Here is a 17,602-nt window from a genome sequence, read left to right on the forward strand (position 1 = left end):
TTCATCCAAAGCAGATGGATCAACAGTTTAACCTGGTCTAAGGTTGCTTTCTATTTTACTTTGCACCCAGGAGCCAAAATTAAGGGTTGAATACAGTTTTACGTGATTTTATTTAAACTCAGTTAAAACTATATAGGTCAACTTACAACCTGTACTGTACAAGCTGTTTTTTGGACCATTTTCAGGCTGTTTTTTTGACTGTATTCAGGCTGGTTTTCGAGTGCCATTTTCTGGCACTCCGGCATCTGCAAAGACCAGCCAGCCAGCATGCATATGCAGGCACATTCCGGCTTGGGCACTTGGTGCCAAAAAGGTTCACCAACTCTGCCCTACAACATTAAAAAGCAACAATATAAAGGCATCTGACTTCCATCCCTCACCCTACAGCAGTGACAAACACAATCATACAAGCCTCTTGTTCAGCTCCAAATCAATCTGGGATCCTCAGGCCCACTGACAAAACTATGTCTTCAGGGTCTTTCAGAAAAGGAGCAAGGAGGGGGCTACATAAACAGAGGGATAGCATCAAGATTACGTGAAGTGTTAATACCACTTTATAATGCCTTGGTAAGGCCACACTTGGAACCCTGCATTGAGTTTTGGTCGCCACGATGTAAAAAAGATGTGGAGACTCTAGAAAGAGTGCAGAGAAGAGCAACAATGATTAGGGGACTGGAGACTAAAACATATGCAGAACGGTTGCAGGAACTGGGTATGTCTAGTTTAATGAAAAGAAGGACTAGGGGAGACATGATAGCAGTGTTCCAATATCTCAGGGGTTGCCACAAAGAAGAGGGAGTCAAACTATTTTCGAAAGCACCTGAGGGTAGGACAAGAAGTGAGGGGTGGAAACTAATCAAGGAAGAAGCAACTTAGAACTGTGGAGACATTTCCTGACTGTTAAAACAATTAATCACTGGAACCACTTGCCTCCAGAAGTTGTGAATGCCCCAACACTGGAAGTCTTTAAGAAGATGTTGGATAGCCACTTGTCTGAAACGGTATAGGGTTTCCTGCCTAGGCAGGGGGTTGGACTAGAAGACCTCCAAGATCTCTTCCAACTCTGCTATTTTATTCTATTCTATTCTATTCTATTCTATTCTAGTACAACTATGCTCTTTGCTCCTGAAGCCAGACCATGGTTAATGTTATCAAAAGCCACTGAAAGGACAAATAGATCAAGAAGGGAGTAAACCACATCCACCCTGTCTCATTCCCCTCAGAGAACATCAAAAAACATAAGCAATGCCGTTTCTGTCCCATATTAGGGCCTAAAACCCTATTGAAAGGGATCTAGATTTCCTCCAGGATCCTTTGAAGCTACAGTGTGAATACCTTCTCAACAACCATCCCCAAAAAGGGAAGGTTGAAGACAGGATAAAATGGGACTTGATAAACCTACTCAACTTAAAGTCAATGCTTGTCTGCAGTATACCTCATCTTTGAAATAATTCAGATTCTCCTTCTTTTACACTTCAAGTTTTCTTTTCTATACATCAGTTGTCAGCCTACGTAACTGAAGTAGAAAGACAAGAAGCCAAAAGTTTCTGACCAGGGTGAACAAAAGAGGAGGGGGAAATACTTCAATGCCAGGAACGTTTTATAAATAACGTATAAAATAGCAGAATAAAATAATTTCTCATTTACAAAGGCTTCTTAGGCATGACTCCCTCCAGGAGCTCTGCTGGCAGCAGAAATACTTCTATGAAATCCTCTTCTGGCATTAAAAATTCAACAGGTAGAGAGGCAGGATGGCTCCTGGGTGAAGACAAGAGAAAGCAAAATCCTCCTTCCTCCTTAGGCAACTAATTTTTAAGAACAGCTGGAGTTTTTCCCTCTCAGAAAGGAGCTGTCAGCAAATGTATGAAATAGATATATATTGCCTCAATAGAATACACAATATATACTGTATGCTGGGGCTGCAACTTGCGGAATTCCTAATCTGCTATGGGACTAAGATAATTTAGCAGCTAAGCTAAGAAAACTGTATAGCCTTTGATGTCCAAAAAGCAAAGCCAAGAACTGCAATCTGAGTTTGCTCTCTCATTTCAAACTCAGACAATAAGAATGTTCAGAAAAAGTGCACAATGCCAGCCGCTTGATTGTACCCCCCAGTGTATGCTGTTCCGGCCTACATCTTACACCCTGCCACTGTGTATTGGGCTTTATCTGAGGCCCCTCTGTTCAGCCTCCTCTGGTCTCCTTCTAGTGTGGTAGACCCCTGCTTCTATGGATCTGGTGCTTAAGCCCTGTTCCTGTGCTGGTTTAATCAATGCCGCAGGACTGTCTTTTAGTCCAGTCCTTTCCAGAGATTGGTAGGATTTCCAAATATAGATTCCATGGATGGATGGATGGATGGATGGATGGATGGATGGATGGATGGATGGATGGATGGATGGGCAGACAGATAGATATGCAAGTATGTATGTATGTATGTATGTATGTATGTATGTATGTATGTATGTATGTATATTCGTTCCAGCATAACTATGGAGAGCCTCAAGCAATTTCAACCAAACTTGGTACACAGATGACTTACCTTCTGGAAACAAATACTTGGGGGAGACAGGACACCCTGGTGTGTGGGTGTGTCTGTTTTCCAGCATAACTCTGGAACGCCTGGCCCATTAAGGAGACCGAGTGCCGTGTCCTAGAGTGGCAATTGTTTGTGATGTCCTGGGAGAAGGAAGAGCCTGGGCCATTAAGGAGAGTGAGTGCTGTATCCTAGAATGGCAATTGTTTGTGATGTCATTTCCTTCGCAGCTTCCTCTGGGAAGCCAGCTGTGATGTTCGCCCTCCAGTGGGTCCAATGGGGAAGCGCCTGATGGATTTGGGGCAAAGTGCCAGGATTGTAGACAGGGTGGGGAAGAGGAGCGCATGGGAGAGGGAAGGGAGAGGGAAGGGATGATAAGTATGGGAGTAGGGGGAAGAAAGGCCCCTCTCAATGGCTCCCTGTCAGACGAACGCTTCAACGTCTATAAATACCCAGGCAACGCCGGGTCATCAACTAGTAACATTATAAGAAGATCCCACTGAAAAAGGGCTAATTTCCATATATATGGGTATCCAAATCCTACTTTAAAAATGCTATTGACTTTAGTAAAAATGATAATGTAATTTTATAGAATAGCTGAAGAAACCATGGTTAAATAAGAAGCATGAAATCATTATCTATCTTCACAGCAGCCTTCCCAAACCTGCCCTTTCCAGATGCGCTGGGGATACAATTTGCAGAAGATACCGCATTGGGAAAGAACGTTCCTAAGTTATTATAAAGGCTCCTACAGTAAACTATTTCTCTAGTTGCCGTGTTCACTCCAGAAAAATCAAACCTAAAAGAAAGTGCCTTTTCAAGAAAAATGTCTTACCTACTGGAAGTACAAGCTCTGCAAAGAACAGGTACAAGATAAAGCAACAAATACAAATTAACATGCTTTTAACTTCTAGGAGAAATATTTGAAAGATTTTTTTAAAAAAAAAATTACCTCAGCTCCTAAACTTAGAGATATTATTTCATCTTCGAAAGCAGAATGAGTATCAATATGAGGAGGGATTCCTATAACATCAAATAAAAACAGACACATAAAGAATAAGTGAAATCAATCAGCCTTTATTCATCATTAGTCCTACTTTTTAGTGTAGAAAATATACTGCAATTCCCTGCAACCCTCTGATGACATTTATTTGGGGAACAAAGGTACACAAAATGGTGGGAAATAGATCTTATAAAGCAGATGTGGATTTCTCACCCAAACTGGCACATTATTGTGATTATATGGTCATATAGCAATAGCAATAGCATTTAGACTTCTGCTATACCGCTTCATAGGACTTTTACAGCCCTCTCTAAGTGATTTACAGAGTCAGCATATTGCCCCCAACAATCCACCTCGGAAGGATGAAGGGCTGAGTCAACCTTGAGCCGGTAAGATTTGAACTGCCAAACTGCAGCTAGCAGTCAGCTGAAGTAGCCTGCAGTACCGCACTCTAACCACTGCGCCATCTCGGTATGTTTAGAATACTGTAATACAGAAGATATGCTTGTTTTATTTTCTTCCTTCTATAGCACGGGTGTCAAACTCGATCGTGTCACATGATGTATCATGACGTATCGCAACTTTTGCCTTTGTGGAGCCGGCATGGGCGTGGCCTGCACGTGACACATCCGCCCCATGGGCCACCAGTTAACAGGCCTGTTCTATAGGGTCACGAACTCTAGCTCGGCAGTAAAGAATGTGCAGGCTTGCAAAAAATATGAAGTCTGATGTCAATGGGCAGCCTAAAAATACAGCATTATAACTGTTCAAGTTGGCTGATCTAAACTGATAAACGGTAGCATTGCTATGATCTTAATTAATACAGAATACTTGCTTTTATATTACAGTCACGGGTACTTACCATATTTTTCAGAGTATAAGATGCACCAAGGTTTGGAAGAGGCCAAAAAAAAAAGTTTTTGCACTTTGCAAACCTCCCCAAAACGACCCATTTTTCATGAAAATGGCCTGATTTTTTCCCCAAAAAGGGCATGAATAGCCCTTAGGAGCTTGTAGTGTGCTGGGGGGGGGGGGGGGCAAAAACGAGCAGAAAAGGCTGGTTTTTCATGAAAACAGGCCCATTTTTTGTCAAAAAAAGGGCATGGATAGCCTTTAGGAGGCTTGTAGAGTGTTCCTGGGGGCTGGGCAAAATTGAGCAAAAAACGGCCCGTTTTTCGTTCATTTCTGCCCTCCCCAGCACCCAGGAGCTCTCTGAAAGCCTCCTAAAGACTATGCACAGCCATTTTGATGAAGAGGGAGGCTTCAGGAGGCAACAAATGTTGTATTCAGTGTATAAGACGCACCCAGATTTTCAGCCTCTTTTTTGAGGAAAAAGGATGTGTTTTATACTCCGAAAAATGCGGTATCCTTATCCTAAGGACTGCCAATTCTCCTCAGTTTTCTCACATCTCCACACTGAACAATTTTCCCCAATGCTGGATTTACAATACTTGAAAATCTGATCCCAGATCAGGTGAGAATGATATAGAACCCAGGTACATACCTTGTCCAGGTTCATACTGATTTATAGTCAGTTGATCAGGTTTCTGGTTAATGTATTCCATTTTCAGACATTTTGCAAGAATTGGGGTACAAAAATCCGGCAGACCTGATATTTTAAAACAAAGATAAATGTTTGCCTCTTTTTCGTCCCCTCAGAAATTCTTCATAAGAGAGACTATATATAATTTAAAACAAAACATGTAATAAAGTTTGAATTGAAAAACAGAATAGATTACAGTTCAGTGGATCAGTGGTTAAAGACGCTGAGCTTGTCAGTTGGAAAGCTGACAGCCCAGGTTCGAGTCCCTAGCACGATGGGGTGAGCTCCCATTACGTGCTCCAGCTGTGCCAAACTAGCAGTTCAAAAGCATGGAAAGGCAAATAAAATGTAACAAGTGCTTTGTGCACCTTTGGTGTGTAGCCATGCTGGCCACATAACCACAGAAATATCTTCCTCAGCTAAGAAACGGAGATGAGCATCATTCCTTAGCATCGGATATGACTGGATGGGGGAAACTTTTACCTTTACCTTTAAAACATTTAAACTGCTGCAATTTCCCCCAAAGCTTCTTGGGAATTGATAAAGTGTGTATTATTTTAAGCAGAGCACTCAAGCTGGGTTAGACCAAACACTGCTCTACCTCTGGATTTTGCTTTCACAATTACCAGATTTTTTAAAAAGCCCATAATGCTGTTCAACACCTTCTCATTGCTGCTCCCCAGGATAACCATATCCTCCATGAATTTGTACCATCATCATCATCATCTCCTTTTAACAACCCCATAATCCTTTGCGGGGTGGAGTCTGGACAACTGAATGGAGCTAGCAGAGTCTTTTAATAGCCGGATGCCCTTCCTGTCACCAATCCGGAGTTTTGTTCAGCAGATATATTCTGTGTGCCCAGAGAGAGAAATAGCTGCCTCTCCCTAGGATCGAACTCACAGCCTCCTGCTTGTGAGCCGAGAGCTCCACCTCTAGGCCACCGCACCACTCCTATCCTCCATGAATTTGTATGATCCCTTGAAATTATGTACTATATAACATTTCTATTCCATAATCTAAAGTTTGGTCATGAAACATCCTACTTAGATTGACCTCTATACCGAGGCATATCCTCGTTAACTTAAATGGGAATTGTGCATACAACCCCTTTTTTTAGAATAGAATAACAGATTTGGAAGGGACCTTGGAGGTCTTCTAGTCCAACCCCCTGCCTAGGCAGGGAAACCTACACCATTTCAGACAAATGGCTATCCAACATCTTCTTAAAGACTTCCAGTGTTGGGACATTCACAACTTCTGGAGGCAAGCTGTTCCACTGATTGTTCTCTCGGGAAATTTCTCCTCAGCTCTAAGTTGCTTCTCTCCTTGATTAGTTTCCACCCATTGCTTCTTGTCCTATCCTCAGGTGCTTTGGAGAAGTTTGACTCCCTCTTCTTTGTGGCAACCCCTGAGATATTGGAACACTGCTATCATGTCTCCTCTAGTCCTAGTTTTTTATATGGATTTAAGTACAGTAGTTCTTGATTTATGATCAGACTATCCCAGGACTACTTAAAACCCAGATTCAAAGTTCCAATGGCCACCCATGCATACGCACAGACCCAGTCACATGATCACATTGGCAACCGACCCACATTTATGGCCACTTGCAATGCAGCGCAGTCACAAGACCACGATTTACAATGTCCTTCCTGAAACTAGCATTTACTTCCTGTTTCCGACAAACAATGCCCATTGTAGACAATGGATTCACTTAACAACTACCACAAAATAGGCCATAAAGCTATGTGGACATGTGGTAACCCCCTTAACAACCAGCACAATTTACAAGCGTAATCCTGGGCTCAATTACAGTCACACGCCAAGATCTCTATGTAAGTTTCATGGTAATGATTTGAATGGTATTGTAAAGAAATGCACCTACATTTGTATACGTATAATGAAATTATAACTCATTGATATGAAAATCATTTCACAGAAACAAGAAGGCTGATAAAGAGATTCTGATTAGATACCCACCTCCGGGTAATGGTCTGTCTCGATCAACATTGTTGTTATCATATCGAAATTCGTATCCAAAATGTTTTACCCTCCTATGTTTTAAGCACTTCTGAGCTATGAAATAGAAATAAAGAAGGGATTAAAAATATAATTCTTAATACAATATTGGTTATGGGTCTGTGTTATAAGCCATGCTTATGAATCAGTGCTCAGTTCAAATCCTTCTTCTGCCATAAGCTCACAATGTAGTCTCAGGAAGGTCATGCTTTCCTACTTCCAAACTGATGCTTTGAACATTTGAAAGTATTACTATTATAATAACGTAAAGGTAAAGGTTCCCCTCGTGCATATGTGCTAGTCGTTCCTGACTCTTGGGGGCAGTACTCATCTCTGTTTAAAGCCGTTTCAAAGCTGAAGAGCCAGTGATGTCCGAAGATGTCTCCATGGTCATGTGGCCAGCATGACTAAACACCGAAGGTGCATGGAGCACTGTTGCCTTCCCACCAGTGGTCCCTATTTTTCTACTTGCATTTTTACATGCTTTTGAACCGCTAGGTTGGTAGAAGCTGGGACAAGTAATGGGAGCTCACTCTGTTACGCAGCGCTAGGGATTCGAGCCACTGAATTGTCAACAAACTCAGCATCTTAGCCACTGAGCCACCCTTGCCTATTATAGTAATAAGCCCAAAAGTGGAATTCTGTGCTGATTGCTCTATCCTTGGAGCTGTATACTCTCAACACCAGTAAGGGTAACCAATGGCTCTTCAGGTGTAACTTGCAGTTTCCCCCTCTATTGGGTAGGTGAACTAAGACCATTGGCAGCTATAGTTCAGCTGGAGGACTACAGATTCGTCTTTTCTTATTTCTCCAGCAAAAAGTATTTCCTTGTCCCCAAGGAACTTTTCTTACACCTGGCCACCTAAGCTGCCTACATGTCAGAACTCTCCAATTGGCTGGGATCAACTATTCCAAATTATTGGCTGCACCTGAAAATCATATTAAAGCAATTTAAATAGATTAGAAAACACTGACTCCACCTCTTTTTCTGGATGGTTTAGATTAGATTAGATTAGATTAGATTAGATTAGATTAGATTAGATTAGATTAGATTAGAGTAGAGTAGAGTAGAGTAGGACAGGACTAGGATTAGGACTAGGACAGAATAGAATAGAATAGAATAGAATAGAATAGAATAGAATAGAATAGAATAGAATAGAATAGAATAGAACAGAACAGAACAGAACAGAACTATTTATTGGCCAAGTGTGATTGGACACACAAGGAATTTGTCTTTGGTGCAAATGCTCAGTATACATAAAAAGACAAGATACATTCATCAAGAATCGCAAGATACAACACTTAATGATAGTCATAGGGTATAAATAAGCAATCAGGAAACAATATCAATATATAACATAAGAATACAAGCAACAAAGTCACAGTCCTGCAGTCCTTGGAGAAGGTGGGTGATAGGAATGATGAGAAGATTAATAGTAATAGTAATGCAGCCTTAGTGAATGGTTTGACAGTGTTGAAGCATTTATTTGTTTAGCAGAGTGATGGCGTTTTGGAAAAAACTGTTCTTGTGTCTAGTTTTCTTGGTGTGCAGTGCTCTACAGCATCGTTTTGAGGGTAGGAGTTGAAACAATTTATGTCCAGGATGCGAGGGGTCTGTTTAATGCCCAAGTCTGTTTTTTTTTATGTAGGGACTTAGAACAAATCATGTGAATTGATTATGAAGGTATTCTGCTATGCCTAAGTATGTATACATACATACATACATACATACATACATACATACATACATACATGGCTTACGTACTGTTAGATTAACATACCATGGGGAATGACCTCATCCTCTGTCCAATTAATGTTTTCCAGCAGCATCTTTTCTTCTTCTGGTGAAACCAATTCTTCAATTACTCTCAAACCAGGGGGCAAGACTGGCGGGCTCATTTCTTCCCAAGGAACTAGTAGCATGGGAAATATGGAAAGCATTCATGAAAACATTTGTGTTTTTAAAAATTCTATGTGAATTAAATAGTAATATCCCAAACAATTTTGACAGATACTAAAGGTCTCCAGGAAACAAAAATGGTTTCCATTGCTGCGCTACAAAAAATATTCTCTGTTTGCGACTCAAAGATGTCATTGCTTTTCTGATCATTCTTTCAAATCAAATTCTTTACTTGGGGCATTTGTTTCAGACGTGAAGTTAATTGTAATTGTCTCTGTTGCACGTAACATTTGTTGATTGTCTGTTGGTAACAGACAACAAATCCCATGAAATAATGCAGGTAGAAAGAAAAAAAACATCAATTTAGAGCAAAATTATAACATTAACAAAGCCCAAGGTGAGTCAAACTTGGAAGACTACAAGACCTATCATTCCTTGCCAGTGTCCATGCTGTAGGCATTGCAATCCAACACATCTGCAGGAGAAAAGTTAAGAAAGCTGGCCAAAGTTAATTTTCATTACTTCACTGTTGATTGTGAAGAAAATCTATGATCTGCTTAGCAGAAAATCTGATGATAAAATGGCCTTAGAAGTGTTCATATTGCACTCAAATAGAGCTCAAAGCAGGATTGATCCTTCTGGGGATTATTAAGGAAAAGTATACGAAAGAAATAAAATATTTAATTTTGCACATAATTGCAGCAGCGACACCAGCACTCACACAATGCTGAAAAGTGATGCCATGCCGACAGACTGTTTGATAATCCAAAAGATTCTTGATTGCGCAGAGATGGATAAACTCACATTGGAGTTAAGGGACAACTGTATATTATACAGTTTGGGAAAACTGTTATCAATGGATAAATAATAGGGACATGAAATGTATAGCTTAGAAACATAGATGTATAGATACAGGAATAATTAGAAATGTATAAAATGTTTTTGAATAACAAATGGTTATGTTAGTACTGTCAAAAAGTACCATAACTTCTACAAAATTATTTTTAAAGGTATTTGTATTTTAATGTTTTAAATTTTCAATAAAGGTTTTCTTTCTAAAAAAAAAAAAGAAGTGTCCATGTTGGCTCCATCAGGGCAATTTTTCAAAATTGATCCATGCCTCTCTGAGCTTCATGAGGTAGGAACTGAGTTCTCTAACAGTATGTTGAGGAAAAACAGAGTAGAAAAACTAGCTTCTTTAGTAATACCTTTTTCTACATAGTTGAAGTACAGAACAACCTTTTGGCTGGAGTTGTCTAATATTAGTTCCTTTCCATTGAGGGAGTCATAGGCTTGCTTGGAGTCAGCTGTCCTTCCATATTGCACAAATGAATAGGGTTTATTTGGAGGCATTAAGAGGCTTTCTACTTGTCCACATTCTTCTACTACAGAGTGCAACTGGCATCTACCAACACCGTTACCCAGACCTCCATTGGCAATAACCAGACTCTAATGAAGGAGAGAACAAAAGAGACATCAATAATTAACACTGCCTTGTTCATCTGGAAATAGCATTCTGTATACACAGTAATTAAAAATGAAAAAGAGACCATTGTCCTAGAACTTCTGTTTTGATCAATTCTAAATATCTATATAAAATCTTTGGATTTGAAGTAACATTGTGCTACAATTAATATTCATGCACTCAATATATAGCATTATTTAAGTTACTGGCCTTCTTCATGGAGAACATTATCACAATATTCTTTTCTTGGTTTCTGGCTTCTAGATTTGTATCCCACTTTTCTTCAAGAGCCTAAAGAAGCATGTACAACTTTCCTTCCTACATTTTTCCCCACAAAAACCACCCTAGAATATAAATTTGCTTGAGAGACAATCATTTCAAATCAGCCAAAGTCAGCCAATGGCCTCTGGTCCAAAACCACTATACCCATGATGACGAACCTATGGAACGTGTGCCACGGGTGGCACACGGAGTCCTCACTGTGGACATGCGAGCTGTCACCCCATTGCATATGCGTACAACCCTCCAACCGCCCAACTGATTTTTGGATCTCTGCCGCATATGCAGAAGACGTGCGTGCATGCATGGAGAGGGGGTGCCCCTGTGGGGCATTGTTGGTCCCAGGAGGCTTCAGGGAGGCATACTAGGCCCAAAACAAGGCACAGGGGCCGCATGAACATGTGCATGCATGGGGGGAGGTTGCACATGCATGTACAGGGGGGACGAGGGTAACACGGGTGCATTTCATCATGGGTGTGGGCACGCACACATGCTGTCACAGACGCACATGTGCTTTTGGCACATGAGGACAAAAAGGTTAGCCATCACTGCACTATACCATACTGGTTCTCAGACAGTGATTTATTGATTCATGCAATAAAGCCTAGTGTTCTGTGCAAACAATACCATCACATTTGTTCATTTAAAAAGCATGGCTTAGGATATGCATCAATTTGAACTATCAACTGGATCACATATCAACATGTAAGCCATAGTTTGTTGGATAAATCACCATAGGCTAGGAGGATGGACTTGTTTACAGTGGTGATGGGCACCGAAAAGCCTTAAGAATCAGACTAGAAAAATAATTCTGGAGATTTACCATGTTTGATAAGAGCTGATATCAAGATAATGGCTCATAGTCAATTAAAACCATGCTCCAATCTTGGTTCAAGCAATTCGTGACCCGTCAAAAGGGCGAACGACAAAACCGCGCTCAACTAAACCGCGTCGCTGACGTCATCAACGCCGCGACAACAGCCAGCGCGGAGAAAGAAGGGCGCTTTAAATAGCGCATTGAAAGAAAGCCGATTCAACTTAAGGTAAGGGTTAGCTTTAGGGTTAGCTTTAGGGTTAGGTTAAGGGTTAGGGTTAGGGTTAGGTTAAGGGTTAGGGTTAGGGTTAGGGTTAGAGTTAGGGTTAGGTTAAGGGTTAGGATTAGGGTTAGGGTTAGGTTTAGGGTTAGGTTTAGGATTAGGTTTAGGGGGGTTAGGTTTAGGTTTAGGGGTTAAGTTTAGGTTTAGGGTTTACAGCGTGCTTCTGTCTCCGCGCTGTTGTCGCCCTGTTGATGACGTCAGCGACGCGGTTTAGTCGGGCGCGGTTTTGTCCTTCACCCTTTTGTCGGTGAACCATGCAATTTACTAAGAAGTACAGTAATGTGATTTGGTTTAGGATGCTATACAAAACTAGACGGCTATGCTTTAATCCTATTTTGTGTAAAATCATGAGCTATGCTTAACACAATATGTGAATGCACATTTTCATAAAAAGTACAGTTTCTAATCACCTTAGTAGGGTATGATACACATTCAATGCCCTCATGCTTTAGTAAGGTGTATCTGGCTTTCATCTGTTTTTGCAGCAACTTCTTTTCTGATTTGCTTATTTTCTTGTTCTGCAGAGTGATGTCATCTAGTTCCATACTGAAAGGAACAAGTAGGAATTTAACAGAAGAAAGTGTCAAAAATGGGATTCCTGTAAAAAAAAAAAATGAAACAGCATAGAAAAAAACAGAAGTCCAATTTCTATTTTTACTGAAAACTCAGTGGGCGAACTATACCATGAACACAAGTTTCCATTTACGGTAATACCAGTTTTGATTTACAAACAGCTAACTTATTTTGGGATCAGAATAGCTCAAGAGCTACCTTTTTTCACCTGAAGCAGAATTTGTAATCATCAGAATATGTATATGAGGGCCCCACTCAAGACATAGATTATAGCCAAGACACCTAAACAATAAGAGGTCTTTGGTGCTCTCTAAAATCCAAATGAAAATCTCATTTCAACCCTGAACTACAATTATTCACCTTTATTGGTAACACCTAAACAATTATGTAAGATCAAACAGACCAGGAATGTACCTGAAAAAATGAAGCAGGTTTGACCATGGCTAATTATGAAGAGTCAAGTAGAGTTTTATCTGCTTAGCATTACAATGGAAGACCCCTGGAAATCCTACAGTTATCTTCTAGATTGGAAAATATAAAAATCATCCCAGAACATAATGGCAAATGATTGTATTGTTTTCAAGAAAACGAAGTGATTTGTTCCTGAAGTGACTAAAAATCAAACCTAATTCAAATATGTTACCTTCTTACAAGATTCACCACTGCTTAGGTTTCATATTTAAAAATAATAGCATACTTTTTAGATTGTTATAAGGATTGATGTGCACATACATGTATTATAAATTAGTATTATTAAGGAATTTTACACCTTAGGATTTATTGCAACTGAATATATTCTGCAACAAACTAACTCTTTTCTCTTTGGGAGTCTTTCAAGGTTGAAGCAGCAGAGTACATAAAACATACAAAAATATATGCTTACAAATGTATTAAAAGAAACTAAAATATTAGCTTTGAACAACTTTTTTTGCAGATAAATTAAAATGCCAGTTCCTTGCTTTCTCCCTGATCACAAATTATGAAAGCTCAATAAATCATGCAAAGAATCAAATCAATTTAATTTATGCAATATGATCTGAATGCAAAATCAATTTTTGTTATAGAAATATTTAGGTTAGCTCCTTTTATGCCATTTCTATTATAAAATTGATGTTTTATAATAAAATAGATCATTTACTTGTGAGAAAGACTCACTGAACATATAATTTGAAACTAAACAAATATGTATATGGTTAGGCTTCATACTAGGAAAATAACTTTTTTTTTCTTCAAAGAACTTTAAAAGACTATTTTTGTGTACCAGCAGATGGTGCAATGCCACTATTTATCATTTCTCACCTAACCATTTTCAATTTCATTTATGCACTTTAGTTTTGAGACTACAGATAATAGTTAAAGATGGCTCTGTAGCTTTGCTGTAAGCAACAATTCAAGCTTTACTTTTTATTTAATTTACTATTCACTACCTTCACTATTATTTAATAAAAAAGGCAAGTGTAGTAGAATAAATGGGTATTTTTCAGTAGAATATGTATCTAGAATTTAGAACCTTATATAGAAACATAACACAAACATATAACATAGCACTATCGTTTTCCTGTAGCAGGTCTGGAACAGAACAAAACAATGAAGAGGAAATTAACAATTGGTAAGCACAAACAATTCAGTATAAACACAGCCTTTTATTAACTTTTATCAGATTTTAAAAAACTTATTTTCAATGTGGCTAGAGCAAATATTGGTTATAAAATTTATTTACTGATCCCTTTTCCGATAGGGATGAAAAATACAGCTTGCATTCTTTTACATCTGGATTAAGAGTGTTATTTGTGTATATTGAACAAAATATTTTAAATTTATAGTACATGATGCTCCTAAATAACATATTTTAATCAAAGAATGCCACTGTTGAATTTCAGGATTTTTTTCTCCTGGGGAAAAGACCAATTCTTTATATATCATATCAGTAACATATGGAGGGAGTTCCCATTACTTGTCCCAGCTTCTGCCAATCTAGCAGTTCACAAGCATGTAAAAATGCAAATAGAAAAATAGGGACCATCTTTGGGGGGAAAGTAACAGCATTCCACGCACCTTAAGCATTTAGTCATGCCAGCCAAAAGACCACGGAGACGTTTTCAACCACACCAGATCAGATGAGCTAAGAAATGTGGACAGATATCTGGAGGACTTGCTTTGGCCATGAAAATATTTCTATTTCCAGTAAATGAAATGCAACGTGTATTGTGCAAAAGCTCCGATGCAAATAGAGGCTTTAAGTCAGAGACTGAAATCTCCCTAGACTAAAATAATTCTACACCCTTCCCCTGCAAAAAGTAACTTTTCTCAGTTATTTTTAAATATTCAAGAAGGAGCACAACGGATAACTATCCCCTTACCTAGCAGAAGGCAACCATGTTGGAGGACAGAACTGCAATTCCCATGAACCTCGTTGCCTACATTTCCCATCATGCTTATGGATGCTCAGCTATTTAACCCCTTAGTGGAAGTCTCATAAAGCTTTATACTGTACAATACTCATTGCATTCCCGAATTTTAAAACGTATTAATACTGGTTTCTTTTCCATGGACTTACAATAGAGTTTTAATAGAGAAAAATAAGATATTACCCTTCCTTAAACTTCTCCTGTATATCAATTTTTAAGTTACGATCAAAATATTGATTTTAATTGATTATGTGCCATAATCAATTAAATTGATTTCACTGGCGGAGAGCTAGCAAAACAAATTAAAAGCAATACAAAAGGAAAAATGTTTCCTGTTTTGCATTTGAGCATCCAAGAAGGGGCAGGAAAGGAGAAAGAGAAAGAGGAAAGACAAAGAAAAAGAAGGAAAGGTGGGAAAAGAGAAAGGAAGGAAAAAGAAAGAAAGAGGAAAAGGAAGAAGCAAGGAGAATGAAGTGGGAGGGAAGGAAGGAAGGAAGGGTTTAGCTGCATGTTTATCACTTGGCCACCAGCAGCCCTGCTTCCTTCCTCCATCCCCTTGTTTCTTCCTCCTGACCTCTCCTGGTTGACCTCCCATCCTATCACTGAGGATGCTTTGGTTACAAAGCTGGGTCTCCTTGTGTGAAGAGGGAATGGACCTCCCTCTAACCCACACACTTTGCCCTCCCACACACACCATGAGCAACCTGGCCAAGGGGAGCGAGAACAACAACAGCAGCCTTGAGGAGAAGATAAGTGCATCTGGGCACACCTCAGGGAGGCTGGGCTGGGTTGGGTTGTGGGGTCCCGGTGCCCTGAGAGCTCAAGTGCTGGGCTGGGCTCTTGCCCTCTGCTGTCTAGAGCTCTGGATAGGCTGCACCGCCATCCTCCATGTGGTCTAAGAGGGATGGCAAGACTCCTCCAGAGGACAAGGGATTGGTGTTCTTCCTCGTCTCGCCGTCCTCCGCTGAAGACAATGGATATCCCCCCCAGCCCCACCTGGACCACCACAGATGCCCCCAATATGAGTGCCATCAGGCTGGCCATGGCATCCCTAACCATGCCCATCTGGAAAAACACAACCCTGATGCAACCCTCAATGAAATCAAGTTTGACACCCCTGCTCTACTACATCTATTGCTCATCTTATTTTTTTCCAGCTCATATAACCATAATTTAATAAACACTGCCAACCTCTTACCTATGTGTAGCAATAAAACTATGAACATACTAGCTACCACATCCCACATCATACCCAAACTGTGGATGTTGCTATAGAACAGAGTTTATCTCAAATTAAAATTAAAATCACAGAACTGGAAAGTCCCTGAGTCCAAATCAGTGTAGGAATGCTAATGAAAGCATCCCTGAAGAGATGGATGTTCAGCTTGAATTTAATCACATCTAGTGTTCAGATGTCAGGTTTTGGAAATGAAATTGCATATTTCCACAGCAAAGAAATAAAATTATTTTGTTAGATAACTCCATTGCTGAGCCAGCTGTTTTTAATTCCTTCTAGCCTGAGGTTTGTATCTCTGTTTTTATATTTACTGTTAGGTTTTTATGCACAGTAAATCTATATTTTTCTGCATTGCCCAGACTCACTTTCAGTGAGATGGAAAATTATATAAATTTGATATAGATGGATGGACGGATGGGATGGATGGATGGATAGATTTCCTAAACTAAAACTAAATGAAACATTTAACAACTTTTTTTAACATTTAGAACTTTATTCCTACAGCACTGTAAGAATGTTTACCCATTTAATAGGGCTGTATTACTATTATCCTTCTCATCTTTCCTATTATCTTCTCCTATTGGTATCTTATTATTACATTAGTTTGCTGTTTGTATGTACACCGAGAACTTATGGACCAGAGACAAATTTCTTGTGTGTCTGATCACACTTGGTCAATAAAGAATTTTTTAGAACTGAACAAAATGAGATCAGTTATTCTGACTTCTAACAAGAGAACAACTGGTCCTTCTAACACACCTATCCTATTTGCTGTGTGGCTTAAAAATATCAGAGTGGAAAATCTATTGGTTCTTAAGGTGCCCAAAATTCTTTCCATATGGGTAGCTGCTCTGTTTATTGCAATGCAGCTACCCATATGGAAAGCCCATTTAGCATCTGATGTATTACAAACTTTCCCTTCTTAAATTGAACTAGGCAGGATGAACAAGCAAACTTCTTAAGAACATTGCTATCAGTAGTTCCTCGTTTCCAATGTCTATTGATTATTGAGAAGAGTATGGTAAATAAAATGAATCCGAATACTTAATTTAAAAAGGCAAATTCTATTTCAAAGCTGTAACAGAGCTAATCGAGTACTTCTACAATTGGAATAACAGTTCCAAGATAACAGTTGTTCAAAAAGAACTGAAATAATAGAAAGGGAGAAGAAATTACACTGTGTGTTAAAAATACTCATTCCTGCTCAGAAATTTAAGTGAATAAACTTGGCAATGCGATAGACGGCCAGAGGTGAAAGGAGAACCAAGACCCACAGTATATTCAGATAACAGAGAACTATATATCTGTGTCAGGTAAACAAAGAGTGAGCGCGATAGATCAAAAGACTAGGATGAAAAATAACAATGAAATTGCCATATATAAATGTGAACTTCTTAATGTGGGGGTGGGAGTCAAAATGTATAGGTACAGGATGGTGCTATCCCACCTTTATGTAAAGAAGGTCTTGGAATTGTGGCCAATCTGTGTGGCTAATATGTGTCAAAAATGATATCCCTGCTTAAACGGAAATATTCATTTTAG

At 39.3% G+C, this 17,602-nt stretch overlaps 1 protein-coding gene across 4 annotated transcripts in view; it reads right to left on the reverse strand.

Annotated features, from left to right (window-relative positions):
* ALKBH8 (alkB homolog 8, tRNA methyltransferase) overlaps positions 1-14,814 on the reverse strand; it is a 62,726-nt gene extending 47,912 nt beyond the window's left edge. The window contains exons 1-7 of one of the 4 annotated variants that reach the window (XM_087721171.1): positions 14,776-14,814; positions 12,253-12,440; positions 10,210-10,450; positions 8,883-9,014; positions 7,063-7,158; positions 5,041-5,145; positions 3,486-3,556 (exon numbers count right to left, since the gene is read on the reverse strand). In XM_087721171.1, the coding sequence (XP_087577297.1) occupies positions 3,486-3,556; positions 5,041-5,145; positions 7,063-7,158; positions 8,883-9,014; positions 10,210-10,450; positions 12,253-12,387 (780 nt within the window). In that variant the 5' untranslated portion in view covers positions 12,388-12,440; positions 14,776-14,814. The other 3 variants (XM_087721172.1, XM_087721170.1, XM_087721173.1) reach the window with 3 other exon arrangements.
* Positions 14,815-17,602: the final 2,788 nt, after the last annotated feature.

This window comes from Thamnophis sirtalis, unplaced genomic scaffold (assembly GCF_051295495.1).
Source record: "Thamnophis sirtalis isolate CommonGarterSnake01/CBP01778 unplaced genomic scaffold, rThaSir2_p1.2 scaffold_8, whole genome shotgun sequence".
In the NCBI taxonomy this organism is placed as follows: Eukaryota; Metazoa; Chordata; class Lepidosauria; order Squamata; family Natricidae; genus Thamnophis; species Thamnophis sirtalis.